Here is a 16,483-nt window from a genome sequence, read left to right as displayed (position 1 = left end):
GCAGCGCCCTATTGTGTTTCCGTGAAAATAAGACCCTATCCAGTGGTGGGTTCCTATCGGTTCGTACCGGTTCGGCCAAAGTGGTTTGGCAGCCTGAGTCCCTGGAACCGGCAGCGACCCAAGCCTGCCATGCCCTTGAACCAGTTCTCCAGGGAGCGCCATATGCACCGCCATCTTGTTTTTCAGTTCTGCACATGCACAGAACAATTGTAATTGCACTGCGCATGCGGTGGGGGGTTGCAGGTGGCACACCCCGATACGGGCATACCGGAGCTCCGGAGGGCCTACCCGCCCGCCCAAGCTCCTTACCTGTGCTTTAACACTTTGGCGTTTCTGCGCACATGCATGGCGCATTCGGCGCCTGAGCAACGCTCCACCGAGCAGCTGGAACGTCGCGGAGGCTTGCGGAAGCGTCGCAGGCAAGTATGACGCATGCGCACGCCGTATACGGAATATGGAACCCACCGCAGCGCAGGGCACACAAACAACCATACTGGCAGTAATGCCTGCCGTAACCCACCCCTGACCCTGTTTTATATTTTCTTGCCACAAAAAAAGGCACCAGGTCTTATTTTCGAGGCATGGATGTCATCCACTGACTCACCTCACTTGTGCGCCTTGGGCCAGTCCTCTTTTTCACTATCAGAGGCCTTCAAGAACTTCTTTGCCCGGCAAGGCCAGAAAGATTTTCCTGAGGGTCTCTGCAGCCAGTAATACCACTCCGGATTGGAGATTCCGGTTTTGACGTCATCGCAAGACACAGGGAATAGCTGCAGAAGAAATGGGCCGAGGTGTGCGATGCCTGGCCGCAACTATCCGAAGGCAAGTAGTAGGGAAGCTCCACCACCACCACCCCACCATCTGCACCCTAGCTTAATTTTTACCTGTGCACCAGGAGTGGGTTGCTGCTGGCATTACTGCCAGTTCGATGGGTGCGCAATTTACCACGTGCATGCGCATTGGTATATAAATAGGTTTGCGCATGCGCGAAACATTTTAAAAGGGGGAGAAATTAAATTTGTGCAATGAAAAGAGTTCTGCGCAAACCAAAAAACAACATGGTGGCACCTATGGCGCCACCCAGAGAACCTGTTTGGGGGCATGGCAGTCCTGGATCGCTGCCAGTTCCAGGGACCCAGGCTACCAAACCACTACCAATTCAGCCGAACCAGTCCGAACCAGTATGAACCCACCACTGCTGTGCACCCCGGAGTGGGCGTGGTCTTAATTAGGGCTTATTTTGGGCGCACGTGTAAAAAAATCAAGCTAGGGCTTACTTTCAGAGTAGGTCATATTTTGGGGAAAACCCGTTGTCTTTCCAAAGCTGAATGGAAATAAGGACTCTCTGTATAGCATGGGACAAGTTGCTGTGTCCAATTTTTCGTGGCCAATTCGCCCTCAGCCCTAAGATGGAGAGTCAACAGCCCCCAGCTCTGGAGGTGGCTGATGAGGAAGAGGAGGAACAGCTATGTCCAGTGCCGGATGTGCAGATACGCAGAAGGCAGAGGAGAGGCGAGCAGTGGAAATCTATGGGCTGGTCCTTGGGATGGAAGAGCTACCACTGCTAGCGACATCCCACCCTAGCTCTGGGGATAAAAGGCAGGGAGCAGAGATGAATAGGTGTGGTAGACAATTATTCATCTCCCTGCCGATCAGCCACTGATAGCCTGCTGTGTGGGACTTTTTGCCAGGGCTGCTGGTGTTCTTAATAAAGGAATAGTTGATTTAATTACAGAGGGTTTGTCATGTTTGGGACAGAACAGAATCTTACAAGAACCCTTCCAGATCTGAACAGCCAGTTCGTTCCATCCTCAGCAACTTCATCTTCACTTCAGATCACTCTCTCAATTTCCCTTCTTTTCTCTGTTAATAGCTGCAAAGTCAGAAAAAATCAAGATGGCAGTGGGAACGCCACTAGTTGAAGCCTCATTGATTTTTACGTGTGTCACACACACGGAGCACCAAAAATTCTCGTCTTGAACCTTTTCTTGAATCACGATCCGGTTATCCGCCTCAAAAGTTGGCACCTGTTCCGACATGACCTTGACGTCGCCCAAGTTTTCCATGTTGTGCATCGAAAGGGCGCTTGGAATGTGCAAAAAAATGCAACATTGGACAATGTTGTCTGTTCGAAGTGAGAATCTTTCCACGATTTGGGACAATGGCGGTCCCAATTCTCTCCAGTTTCTGTTTTTTTTTCTAAGCATGACTATCCGTATGAATGAGAAACACAAGAATGTTGAGATGTATTTTTAACAAAAAACAAAAGGGAGGCTAACATTTTCCAGGCGCAATCCCTCGGCACTTTTGGTAAAATCTAGGCAGCCTTCAAGAAGTCCAAATAGGCTATCCGTATTTTACCAGCAGCAAACTGGCACAACAGAGAACATATCGAAGAAGGTTTAGAACACGGGTGTCAAACTCACCGCGTCATGTTGCTGTCACGTGATGTTTCGTGACATTTTTTCCCTTCACGGAGCTAGGGTAGCCGTGGCTGCCAGTTTGACACCCCTGTTGTAGAAGGTAGACATTTTTTTCAAGGTGAGGAAGTGAAAAAGATCAGGGCACGCTCTGATGTGGGATAATCAAAGGACAACGTGCAAACCAGTCTGTGCGGTGTTCTCTAACCTCGTTGCCCTAAACCGCCAACTAAAGATGTTGGGGCAAAAGAAGAGATTTGCAGAATTCTCATGGCCTCCGGGGCTGGCCATCTGCAAGTCCCAGGTTCCACTTTCAACATCTGGAACACATCTGGAACACCGCTGCAGTCAGTGGGCATGGATACGGGGAGCTTCGGAAACATACAACCTCAAGGCTCGTGATGGTTTGGCGACCACGAAGGCACCTCTGCGGAGGTGATTCACCTCCATCTCGGCTGGGAAGAACAGCAGCCGGTTCCGCAATGGCGCTTCCCCCCCCAAATCCCTCAGTCCAGAAACATAAGGCAGGTTGCTTCCAAAGGGGATTTTGTGGTGTTTTTTTGCTATCGCGTTCGATCCGGAGCTGGTGAACTGCTGTAGAGCCTCATCGCTTTGCGGCAGATGAGAGCAAACCAGTAGATCTGGGGCGCGATCAGGAAGGCGTTGGCCACGTTGCAATGCAGAGGGATGCGGAAGGGCACCTCGTAGATCGGCACGTTCGTCTGTCGCCCATAAACCCAGTACATGTACGGAAAAAGGAGGATCCGGCAGATGAAGAACGTAACCAAGATGAGGATTCCGTTGATCTTATGCAGGAGGGAATCTTGCATTTTCAGCTGTCAACACCCCCCCCAAAAGAAAATGTTGAGAAGGTTAAAGGACAGGCAACACTGGCCCACAAATAAGATAAAGGCTGTGAGTGATTCCCACCGTTGCTTCTTTAATTCCTGCATGGGGCAGGAGGGTGCCTGCTGCATCTCTGTATGATTTGTGTTCTGACTTGCTTCCTTTTAAGCCTTAGTAAAGGTAGTCCTCGACTTACGATGCCAATCGTGCCCAAAATTTCTGTTGCTCGGCAAGCAGATGCGAAGTGAATTTTGTCCCATTTTACAACCTTTCCTGCCACAGTTGTTAAGTGAATCGCTGTGGTTGTTAAGTTAGGAACAGGGTTGTTAAGTGAATCTGACTTCCCCAGAAGGTCGCAAAAGAGAATCACGTGACCCCGGGACACTGCGACCGTCATAAATACGAGTCAGTTGCATCTGAATTTTGATCACATAACCAACCACAGCAATGGTCATAAGTCACTTTTTCAGTGTCGTTGTAAGTTCAAATGGTCACTAAGTGAACATCTGTAAGTCAAGGACTACCTGTAGAGGGCTTCCGAAATTCTACCATGGATTGTCCTCGACTTATGAACATTATTGAGCCCAAAATATTCATTGTGAAGCGAGGTTGTTAAGTGAGTTGCGCCTCATTTTATGACCATTTTTTGCCACAGTAGTTAAGCCAACCACGGCAGCTGTTAAATAATCAGCATCTGTAACGTTCCAGGCCAGCTTCTGACAAGCAAGGCCAATGGGGTAAGCCAGGTTCCCTTAACGACTGGGTCAGTGTATGAGACTTCATGACCTGGAAGACATGGTAACAAGGTCAGCCAATGAACAGGCATAGCAACTAAGTCAGCCAATGAGAGTTGTTTGGAAACTGAAATGGTATTTGCTGTGTGAGCAACAAGGAGACAGCAAGGAGCCTGGGCGTGGCTTAGCTTTGCAGCTCTATGTTGAGCTCTAAACTAGTCTGCTGCTCTGAACTGAAACTGAAACTATTCTGTCCTCTGCCTGTGTTTGCTTGGATTTACTATCACGTTGGAAAAACCTATTTTGGTATTGTATATTTACTCCATGTGTTATATTATATATAAAGAGAAGCTAATGAATTCCTGCTGAATCAGTTACCTGTGTGTGCTTTCTGGATGTGATGGATGCTGCCAACGCTGACAGACTGCGTAACTCATTTAACAACCACAGCAACTCGCTTAACAACCCTGGCCAAAAAAAGGGGGCGAAACTTGCTTAACAGCTGCCTTGCCTGGCAAAGGAAATTTGGGGCTGAAAGTTAAGGACTAACAGGGCTTCGCATTTTCATTGAAAGCCGCCCAGAGTCGCTTTGCGAGGTGAGAAGGGTGGCATCTAAAGTTAATAATAATAGTAATAATAATAAGAAAGATACGAAGGTCCCAGGTCTGAAATACTTACCTGCATCAGGATCTTCCCCAGGGATACAAACGGGGTGCTCAGCTCGGCAGTAAAGATGCAGCCCACGAAAAAGTCTCCGAGTTCACCTCGCAGATGCTGTAGAGAAAGAGAGAGGGAGAGAGGGAGGGCGGGTGGGAGGAAGGGAGGCAGTGGGGGAGAGAGAAAGAGGAAGAGAGCGGGAGGGAGAGGGAGGGAGGGAGAGAGGGGCAGAGGGAGGGAGAGGGGGTGAGAGAGAGGAAGAGTGGGGAAGAGAAGGAGGGAGGAAGAGGGAGGAAGAAAGGGAGAGAGAGGGAGGAAAAGATGGTGGGAGAAAGAGAGGGAGGGAGAGAGGGAAGAAATGGGAGAGGGACAGAGGGAAGAAGAGGAAGAGTGTGGGAGAGAGAGAGGAAGAGGGGGAGAGAGAAAGGGAGGTAGAAAAATAGGAAGGGAGAGGGAGAGAAGAAGAGAGGGGGAGGGAGAGGGAGAGAGAAAGAGAGGAAGAGTGTGGGAGAGAGAGAGAAAGGGAGGGAGAGGAAGAGGGAGGGAAAGAGAAAGAGGGAGGAAGGGGGTGAGAGAGGGAGGGAGCGGGAGACAGAGAAAGAGAGAAAGAGTGTGGAAGAGAGAGGGGGGGAGCAAGAGAGAGACAGAGAGAGAGACAAGAGAGAGGGAGAGGAAGGGAGGGAGGGAGGGAGGATCCAGTGGAAAAGGATGCTTTAGAGCAGGAGTGTCAAATTTGCGGCATCACATGACCTAATGGGATTTTTCCCCTCTTCACTAAACTGGGCGTGGGCGTGGCCAGTGCGTGACGCATCCGGCCCGCGGGCCACAGGATTGACAGCCCTGTTTTAGAGCCATGGATGGGATGCAAACTGCTTGCAGCCTGACCTACAATATAATACAAGAGTAGAGTTGGAAGGGACCTTGGAGGTCTTCTAGTCCAACCCCCTGCCTAGGCAGGAAACCCTATACCATCTTCAAGGCCTACCAGCTTCAATGCCCGTCAGCCACCTTGGGGTTCCCTGGCCCCGTGTGCCTGCATACCCCCACACAGGCGCACACAGCTATTCTGCAGCCTTCGAGCCACAACCTTCGCAGCAAAAGGAAGGGGGCTCATTTTGGCTGCGGGATCAATGCGAAACCAAGGACAAACCAGGATTACAGGTCGGATCTTGGAAAACCCACAGAATGAGACCCCGAGATCCAGTATCGTCTCATTGAGGAGCACCGAGACTTTGGCATGCGTGTTCTGACCTTCCCATGAGCATGAAGCCGACTCCTCGTCCCAATAAAACCCCTTTTATGTCACTTTAAAGGGAATTCCTCTGCAGCAAAGTCCCGGCCAACAGTCTTTCAAGAGATTTCACAACCACAGACCTTTATCAGGCTTGGAGAGCTGCCAGGCTGATATGTTCTAAACTCCATGCTGTAGCAGCAATTCCTTGGCAAGAAGTCAGGAAGAGATCTTCACCCTACTGAAAGGAACTAATTGTCTCCTGCAAACTCCACTCCCCTTTCGTTCCTGTTTACTCTCTCTGGGAGGGGCCATTTACCATCCACCTGTGCCTTTACTCCCGAGTCGGCTCTTATTCCTTAGCTGTTCCCTTCTCCTGGCAGCTCTGCGCATGCGCACACTGGGGACAGGCTCCAGCTGTTTGTCTGCCTCATTGATGTCTGACTCTGATGGCAGCTGATAACTGGCATACGGCCCTGGCCCCCTCTCTGCCTCATACACAGAGCCCTCATCAGAGCCTTCCCCAGACTCCAGGACTGGCCCATCTTCCTCCCCAACCTCCTTACTATCTGAGTCTGTTAGCAGTTCTGCTGACCACTGGCGGGTCACAACAATGCGAGGGAAGGCTGGCTTTGATTTAGCAAGATTATACAACTGCCCCCTCTCCCCCAATAAATAAAAGGCAAACTGGACGTTGCTTCGATATCCATCGGGAGAATGCAGACTTCACAGGTGGAATGTCTGCCTGCCCATTAGAAAAACGGTTGGGCCACATTTCCCGAGCATTTAAAACAGGAGCTTTTGCATAGCTTTTGCATAGTCCGAGCCTGTAAAGATGAAGTGAGGAAAGCTAAGGCTCACAATGAAGAAAGGCATGCCACAAAAGTAAAAAGTAACAAAAAAGCTTCTTCCAACATGTTAAATACAAGAAAAAAGTTAAGGAAACAATTGGTCCATTGCTAGGAGAAAGTGGCAAAAATGTGACAAGCAACAGGGAGAAAACAGAACTATTTAATTCTTTTTTTTTTGCATCTGTCTTTAAACAAAGGGATAAAACAGTCCAACCTGTCAAAAGCAGCACCACAAAAATCAGATTAGGAACACAAGTTGAAATAGGGAAGAAAATGGTAAGTGAGCACCTGTCTACCCTAGATGAGTTCAAATCACCAGGACCGGATGGATTACACCCCAGGGTTCTGAAGGAACTAGCAGACGAGATCTCAGAACCACTGAATTATATCTTTCAGAGATCCTGGAACACCGGGGAACTACCAGAGGATTGGAAAAGAGCTGATGTGGTTCCAATCTTCAAAAAAGGGAAAAAGCAGATCCAGGAAACTACAGACCTATCAGCCTAACCTCAATACCAGGAAAGATTCTGGAAAAAATAATCAAGCAACGAATTTGCGAACACCTAGAAGCAAACAAAGTAATAGCCAAAAGCCAACATGGATTTGTCAAAAACAGATCATGCCAGACTAATCTTATTGCATTCTTTGATAATGTGACAAAATTAGTGGACCAGAGGAATGCCGTTGATATAGTTTACTTGGACTTCAGTAAGGCATTTGATAAGGTAGACCATAACCTACTACTAGATAAAGTAGAAGAAGGTGGGTTAGACAGCATCACCACCAGATGGATTCGTAACTGGCTGACCAACCGCACTCAACGTGTAGTCCTCAATGGAACTGCATCTACATGGAGGAAAGTATGCAGTGGAGTACCCCAAGGCTCTGTTTTAGGCCCAGGACTCTTCAACATCTTCATCAATGATTTGGATGAGGGAATAAATGGGGAACTCATCAAATTTGCAGATGACACCAAGCTGGCAGGAATAGCCAACACTCCAGAAGATAGGCTTAAGATACAGGAGGATCTTGACAAACTTGAACATTGGGCACTATCTAATAAAATGAAATTCAATGGTGAAAAGAGTAAGGTTCTACATTTAGGCAACAAAAATGGAATGCACAGGTACAGTATAGGTGGTATCTTCCTCAATAGTAGTAACTGTGAGAGGGATCTTGGAGTCCTAGTGGACAATCATTTAAATATGAGCCAGCCGTGTGCAGCAGCTGCCCAAAAAGCCAACACAGTTCTAGGCTGCATCAACAGAGGGACAGAATCAAGAGCACATGAAGGGTTAATACCACTTTTCAAGGCGTTGGTAAGGCCACACTTGGAATACTGCATCCAGTTTTGGTCGCCATGATGTAAAAAAGATGTGGAGATTCTAGAAAGAGTGCAGAGAAGAGCAACAAAGAGGATGAGTGGACTGGAGACTAAAACATATGAAGAACGGTTGCAGGAACTGGGTACGTCTAGTTTAATAGAAAGAAGGACTAGGGGAGACAGGATAGCAGTCTTCCAATATCTCAGGGGTTGCCACAAAGAAGAGGGAGTCAAACTATTCTCCAAGGCACCTGAGGGCAGAACAAGAAGCAATGGGTGGAAACTAAGCAAGGAGAGAAGCAACTTAGAACTGAGGAGAAATCTCCTGGCAGTGAGAACAATTAATCACTGGAACAGAAGTTGCCTCCAGAAGTTGTGAATGCCCCAACACTGGAAGTGTTTAAGAAGATGTTGGATAGCCATTTGTCTGAAACGGTATAGGATTTCCTGCCTAGGCAGGGGGTTGGACTAGAAGACCTCAAAGGTCCCTTCCAACTCTGCTATTGTATTGTATTGTATTGCAAACATCTCTTCATCCAGGTGTTGTCTGATCTCGTATTGATCTCGTAGTGGAGTTTTTAAAGGATTTAAGTATTAATTCGTTTTCATTTAAATAAATTAATTCATTTTACAGTTTCAATGCACTGCAGGCAGTCCTCGACTTGCAACCATTCATCTAGCAACCGCTTGAAGCAGTGGTGGGATGCTAAACCGGAGGCTGTTGGTTTAACCACCCCAACGAGGCCGTCGAAATGATGTCCCGGTGCTTGGAAGCCGTTCGGGTCTGGATGGGGGACAACAGACTCAGACTCAACCCCTCCAAGACTGAGTGGCTGTGGCTACCGGCGCCCCGGTTCAACCAGTGGATGCCATCGCTGGCCATAGGGGGCGAACAATTGCCCCCCGTGGAACGGGCACGCAATCTGGGCGTCCTCCTTGATGCCCGGCTGTCGATGGATGACCATGTGGCAGCCGTGGCAAGGGGGGCGTTCCACCAGGTTCGCCTGGTGCGCCAATTGCGCCCCCTATTGGATCGGGACGCCCTACGCACGGTCACTCATGCGCTGGTGACGTCTCGCCTGGACTACTGCAATGCTCTCTACATGGGGCTCCCCTTGAGATGCACCCGAGGACTACAGCTAGTTCAGAATGCGGCCGCGCGGGCCATCATGGGAGGAACAAGATACTCCCATATAATACCACTCCTGCGCGAGCTGCACTGGCTACCTGTGGTTTTTCGGGTGCGTTTCAAGGTGTTGGTTACTATCTTTAAAGCGCTCCATGGCATGGGACCTAGTTACCTGCGGGATCGCATCTCACCTCACACATCCCTACGACCAATCCGTTCTCAGAGGGAGGGACTCCTCCAGGTGCCATCCGCCAAGCAGTGCCAACGGGCGGCGCCTAGGAGTAGAGCCTTCTCTGTGATGGGCCCAACCCTCTGGAATGACCTCCCCCCCGATATTAGAACTACTACCGACCTCCGCTCCTTCCGACAGAAGCTTAAGACCCACCTGTTCCAATTAGCTGGCTTAGCCGATTTATAGCTCCATCTTTCACCTCCTGGCAAACATCTTATTGTGGAATTTTTAAGGGAATTTTAATTTTATTTGTATTTTTTAACTAAATATGGTACAGTATATTTTCTACTTCCTCCGTCTATGTCTATGTTTATGTATATGTATATTTATGCACATCTATTTTGATATGTATATGGTTTTTAACAATGATTTTTAATAATCATTGATTGAACAATGATTGATTGATTGAACAACCGTTTTGGTGCGTGCATGCTTCGCGCGCGCGCTCACACTTTGCGTGCGCTCATCAGTGGTGGGATTCAAAAAATGTTTATTACCGGTTCTGTGGGCGTGGCTTTTGGGGCATGGCATGGTTTGGTGGCCATGACAGGGGAAGAATACTGCCAATCAGCTGGGACCTGGGAGGCAGAGAATAGATGGGGGCAGGGCCAACCAGAGGTACTATTTGCCAGTTCTCCGAACTACTCCAAATTTCCGCTACCGCTGAATATCAACCCTGGTGCACGTGCCTAAAGTACTTGAAAATGGAGCACTTAGAACAGGGGTGTCCAAACTTGGCAACTTTAAGACTTGTGGACTTCAACTCCCAAAATTCCCCAGCCAGCTGGCTGGGGAATTCTGGGAGTTGAAGTCCACAAGTCTTAAAGTTGCCAAGTTTGGACACCCCTGACTTAGAAGCTCAGCTGCTTACTTTCCAAGTCAGCAACAGTAAGTAGAACAGCGGGAGGGGGGGGGGATCAGTTGTGGCATGTAATTGAGATAAGCTAGAAAGCAGGAAATAAAGGACAGGATAGGGCAGGTGGCCAGGATCAACCGATTGTTGGAGCAACCGGTTCGAGCAAACCGCTCCGAACCGGCTGAAACCACTTCTGGTTCGAAATGACAACGGCACTGAAAAACATAACTTACCACTATTTTTCACACTTATCAACCATTGTAGCATCCCCACAGTCACGTGATCAAAATTCAAATGCCTGGCAGCTGGCTCATATTTATGACGGTCGCAGTGTCCCCAGGGTGTGTGTGTGTGTGTGTGTCACAGGAACCCCTTTTGCGACCTCCCAACAAGCAAAGTCAGATTCGCTTAACCACCGTGCAATATGCTCCGCGACCATGGCAAAACAATCGTGGGGAAAAACGGATCACGCGGCGACTCGCTTAACGACCACGTCACTTTATGATCAAAATCCCAGTGGCAATTGTGGTCGTAAGTCGAGGACTGACTCCACAGGTAGTCCTCGACTTACAACAGTTCATTTAGTGAACGTTTGAAGTTACAACAGCATGGAAAAAAGTGACTTATGACCGTTTTTCACACTTAAGACAATGACGGCCTTCCCATGGTCACATGATCAAAATTCAGGTGCTTGTCAACGGACTTGTATTTATGACAGTTGCAGTGTCCTGGGGTCATGTGATCCCCTTTGACGACCTTCTGACAAACAGAGTCAAGGGGGAAGCCAGATTCACCTAACTAACTTAGTTAATTAACTTAACTAAGTTAGTTGCTAACTTAGCTTCAGTGACTCACTTAAGAACTGTGGCAAGAAAAGTCATAAAAATTGGCAAAAGCTCACTTAACAACTCTCTCATTTAACAACAGAAATTTGGGGCTCAATTGTGGTCGTAAGCCGAGGACCTTTTTTAGATTTTTTAAAAACAACAACAACTAGGAATCACGTTGTTTTCCATTGACATCTTTCACAATAACATGGATGGCCTGACCAACATCAGGCCTATAGTTCGACCACCCTTTTGATCCCCAGGAGGTAGCCTCACCACAGCGACCGGCGTTAAGATGAGGAGGATGAAGAGGTGGTGGGTGATCATCAGCCTTTCCTTCTGGAGAAAGCTTCGGAGGTTATCCCAGGAGTACTTCCCGTTGGATGGTCCTTTGTCTTGATTTGTCTTGTGCCAGTGGCAAAGATACATGACGTAAATATCATAGGTCATGTATGACACCACGATCCAGACATATTCCCTGGCGATCCAGTGCCTGTTGCGGGAGAGAAGAACGGTAAGGGCGACTAGATTGGGGCAAGTCACACTTCTTATATGTCGTTCATACATGTAATGTAACATACAATGACTAAGTTCTGTCTAGGGTTTATATATATTAACCCACAGAGGAAGGGAGGGGAACGATGGCCTTTTTGTGACTTGTGGATTTCAACTCCCAGAATTCCTGAGCCAGCATGGGGAACAATGACCTTTTTGTGACTTGTGGACTTCAACTCCCAGAATTCCTGAGCCAGCATGGGGAGCGATGGCCCCTTTGTGACTTGTGGACTTCAACTCCCAGAATTCCTGAGTCATCCATCAATACTGGCTCAGGAATTGTGGGACTTGAAGTCCACAAGTCACAAAGGGACCATAATTCCCCTTTCCTGCCAGTGTGTTGATGTAGTATTATTTATCCTTTTACAGGTAGTCTTCAGCTTATGACAATTGAGCCCCAAATTACTGTTGGTAAGCAAGACAGTGACTTTTCCTGTCCGAAGTTCGCAAAAGGGGATCACGTCACCCCAGGACACTGCGACCGTCATAAATATGAGCCGTTTGCCAAGCGTCTGACTTTCTGATCATTGCAACGGTCGTTAAGTGTGGGGAAAAAAAGGTCCCAAGTCAGTTTTCTCAGCATCCTTGTAACTTTGAAAAGTCATAAAACGGGGCAGAAGTGTTTCCCTTAGCAACGCATGTTTCACTTAGCGACAGGGACTTGGGGCTCCGTTGTGGTTCGTAAGTCGAGGACTGCCTGTAGTCAAAGAGGAATTGAGACGAATTCAAAACCCAAAAGGTATCAGGTTCCCAAATATTAAGGTCTCCTACACCACCCGTTAAGGCAGGGGTGTCCAAACTTGGGAACTTTAAGACTTGTGGACTTCAACTCCCAGAATTCCCCAGCCAGCCATGCATGGCTGGCTGGGGAATTCTGGGAGTTGAAGTCCACAAGTCTTAAAGTTCCTAAGTTTGGACACCCTTGCATTAAGGCAAATATTAACACGCTTGTAGCATAATAGCTGCCCAGTCCTTAAACCACAAATGAGGATATATCTTGATATTCCAGTTGTTTTTTTGCCTCCAGCGAGATTGGCCAAAATGTACCCAAATTTATCCCCTAATTGTTGGAGATGCAATCACAAGCCTGGAACATTTTATCACATGTGGTGGACGTGCCCCATCACAAGGAAGTACTGGTGCAAAATTCGAAAGTGGTTAGAAGAAATTACTGAGCAAAAAATAGAACTCAAACCAGAAGCATTCTTATTAGGACTCCTGGATCAAAAAATGGACAAACAATTTCAATACATAATCATACACATACTCACTGCAGCCAGGATTGCCTTCGCACAAAATTGGAAAAAAATTAATACACCCTCAGATGAAACTATAATCAGGAAAATACTCGAGTGTGCAGAAATGGACAAAATGACAATAGAACTAAAAGAAAGAGAAGAATCGGACTTCTATAATGTATGGAATAAAATATACAAGTGGCTACAAATCAGAAGCCAAAAGAGGAAATGGAGAATACAAATAGATGGAGATACAAACAATGAATATTACTATAAGTGTTTATACTATGCTTGTTACATCATGGGACAAGGCTATAGTAATAGGAAGGCAATGCAGAAGGGAGAATTATAAAAGCTAGGCAGGAAAGCCGATATTGAAAGCTGTAAAATTACTCTATATTGTTATGTGTGTTCCGTGTTTTGTTTTGTTTTATTGTGTGTTTTTCCCTTGTTGTGTCTTTTTTACTGTTTTTAAAGATTAAAACATTCAATAAAAATTAATTTTAAAAAAAAATGAAGTCCACAAGTCTTAAAGTTCCCAAGTTTGGACACCCTTGCATTAAGGCAAATATTAACAGGTCTCCTACACCACCCGTGTAAGGCAGGGGTGTCCAAACATGGGAACTTTAAGACTTGTGGACTTCAACGCCCAGAATTCCTGGGGAATTCTGGGCGTTGAAGTCCACAAGTCTTAAAGTTCCTAAGTTTGGACACCCTTGCATTAAGGCAAATATTAACACGCTTGTGGCATGATAGCTGCCCAATCCTTAAACCACAGATGAGGATATATCTTGATATTCCAGTTGTTGTTGTTGTTTTCTGAATTAGACCTAGCCAGATACAAAATTCACCTGTTTCCCTTTTCTAAAACAATCTGTCCTAGACGGAAATGTAACCAAAATACTCAATCAGGCACACACAAGAATACAAAGAGGTTTCTACATAATTGTGTTGGGCAATGCTCCCAAAATCATATTTCTTGGCAAGCTTTTCGCATACCGAAATTCAGGCCTGTCCTGACAAGCAGCTTTAGAGAGCCCCAAGGTTCCGTCGCTAACCGAGACGTGCCTTTTCGGTGAGTTTGGCCCCGCCTTTCAGACCTGTCTGGTCACACTTGTTAAGGGAATCACTGCAGCCGTTAAATGGGTCGCACGGTTGTTAAGTGAATCCGGCTTCTTCCCCCATTGACTTGGCTGGTCGGGAGGTCGCGAAAGGGGGGATCACGCTTTTGACGCCCCACCCCCCCCACCCCAGGACGCTGTGACTGTCACAAGTATGAACCTGTTGACAAGCATCCTAATGTAAATCACGTGTCCAGGGTCATAAGTGTGAAAAATGGTCCTAAGTCACATTTTTTCAGTGTTGTCATAACTTTGACTGACTAACTAACGTGTGTGTGTGTGTGTGTGTGTGTGTGTAGACACACACATATGGAGGGAAGTATGCAGTGGGGTACCACAAAGATTTGTCTTAGGCCCAGTACTCTTATATACAATATCAGAGTTGGAAAGGACCTTGGAGGTCTTCTAGTCCAACCCCCTGCCTAGGCAAGAAACCCTATACCAGTGATGGCGAACCTTTTTTGGCTCGTGTGCCACAAGTGGGGGGAGCACAGGGGGGGTCGTGTGCGGGTGTGCCGCACCCATAATGCAATGCGTGACACACACCCCAGTGCGCATGCACGCACAATGCGCGACCCCCCCTATTTTACATGCTTTTTTCGCCCTCCCCAGGCTCCAGAGGCTTTATAGGAGCCTGGAGAGGGCAAAAAGGGCCTCCCCCCCCCCCCGGAGGCCCTCCGGAGGCTTCAGGGACTGTCCGGAGGCTTCCCTGAAGCCTTCGGAGCACTCAAAAGGATCTTCCGGTTTGCTCGGAGGGTTGTTTGGAGCCTCTGGACGGTCCCTGAAGCCTCCGGAGGCCCTCTGGGAGGGCAGGGGAGGCTCTTTTCGCCCTCCCCAGGGTCCTATAAAGTCTCTGGAGCCTGGGGAGGGCGAAAAATGGCTTTTAAAAAGGTGAACTCAGCTGGCCAGTGCGCGCATGCGCCTCGCGTGCCCTGACAAATGGCTCTGCGTGCCACCTGTGGTACGTGTGCCATAGGTTCACCATCACTGCCCTATACCATTTCAGACAAATGACTATCCAGCATCTTCTTAAAGACTTCCAGTGTTGGGGCATTCACAACTTCTGGAGGCAACTTCTGTTCCACTGATTAATTGTTCTGTCAGGAAATTTCTCCTCAGTTCTAAGTTGCTTCTCACCTTGATTAGTTTCCACCCATTGCTTCTTGTCCTGCCTTCAGGTGCCTTGGAGAATAGCTTGACTCCCTCTTCTTTGGGGCAACCCCTGAGATATTGGAAGACTGCTATCATGTCTCCCCTAGTCCTTCTTTCTCTTAAACTAGACATTCCCAGTTCCTGCAACCGTTCTTCATGTGTTTTAGTCTCCAGTCCCCTAATCATCTTTGTTGCTCTTCTCTGCACTCTTTCTAAAGTCTTCGCATCTTTTCTACATCGTGGTGACCAGAACTGAATGCAAATATTCCAAGTGTGGCCTTACCAAGGCTTTGTAAAGTGGTATTAACCCTTCACGTGATCTTGATTCTCTCCCTCTGTTAATGCAGCCTAGAACTGTGTTGGCTTTTTTGGCAGCTGCTGCACATGGCTGGCTCATATTTAAGTGGTTGTCCATTAGGACTCCAAGATCCCTCTCACAGTTGCTACTATTGAGCGAGGTACCACCTATACTGTACCTCAGGGGTGTCCAAACTTGGCAACTTTAAGACTTGTGGACTTCAACTCCCAGAATTCCCCAGCCAGCTCTGCTGGGAGTTGAATTCTGGGAGTTGAAGTCCACAAGTCTTAAAGTTGCCAAGTTTGGACACCCCTGTTGTACAATTCGTTTTTCTTGCCTTAATGTACAATCTTACTCTTTTCACCATTGAATTTCATTTTGTTAGATAGTGCCCAATGTTCAAGTTTGTCAAGATCCTTCTGTATCTTAAGCCTATCTTCTGGAGTGTTCGCTGCCAGCTTGGTGTCATCTGCAAATTTGATGAGTTTCCATTTATTCCCTCATCCAAATCATTGATGAAGATGTTGAAGAGTACTGGGCCTAAAACAGAGCCTTGGGGTACTCCACTGCATACTTCCCTCCATGTAGATGCAGTTCCATTGAGAACTACACGTTGAGTGCGGTTGGTCAGCCAGTTACGAATCCATCTGGTGGTGGTGCTGTCTAACCCACATTCTTCTACTTTATCTAGTAGTAGGTTATGGTCTACCTTATCAAAAGCCTTACTGAAGTCCAAGTAAACTATATCGACAGCATTCCTCTGGTCCACTAATTTTATCACTTTGTCAAAGAATGCAATAAGATTAGTCTGGCGTGATCTGTTTTTGACAAACCCATGTTGGCTTTTGGCTATCTATCTATATCTATCTATCTATCATCCATCTATCTATCTATCTATCTATCTATCTATCTATCTATCTATCATCTATCATCTATCTATCTATCTATCTATCTATCTATCTATCTATCTATCTATCTATATCTATCTATCTATCTATCTCTATCTCTCTCT

General features: G+C 47.2%; 1 protein-coding gene across 1 annotated transcript in view; it reads right to left on the bottom strand.

Moving 5' to 3' along the window:
• Positions 1–292: 292 nt before the first annotated feature.
• Positions 293–16,483, bottom strand: part of TLCD3A (TLC domain containing 3A) — a 41,294-nt gene continuing 25,103 nt past the window's right edge. Inside the window, exons 3-5 of the mRNA XM_081945496.1 lie at positions 11,384–11,600; positions 4,679–4,774; positions 293–3,256 (exon numbers count right to left, since the gene is read on the bottom strand). Coding sequence (XP_081801622.1) covers positions 2,984–3,256; positions 4,679–4,774; positions 11,384–11,600 — 586 coding nt within the window. The 3' untranslated portion in view covers positions 293–2,983. The remainder of the gene's footprint in view (positions 3,257–4,678; positions 4,775–11,383; positions 11,601–16,483) is intronic.

This window comes from Natrix helvetica, assembly GCF_964273705.1.
Source record: "Natrix helvetica genome assembly, chromosome: 2".
NCBI lineage: Eukaryota > Metazoa > Chordata > Lepidosauria > Squamata > Natricidae > Natrix > Natrix helvetica.
This window is presented reverse-complemented; position numbering and strand designations above follow the sequence as displayed.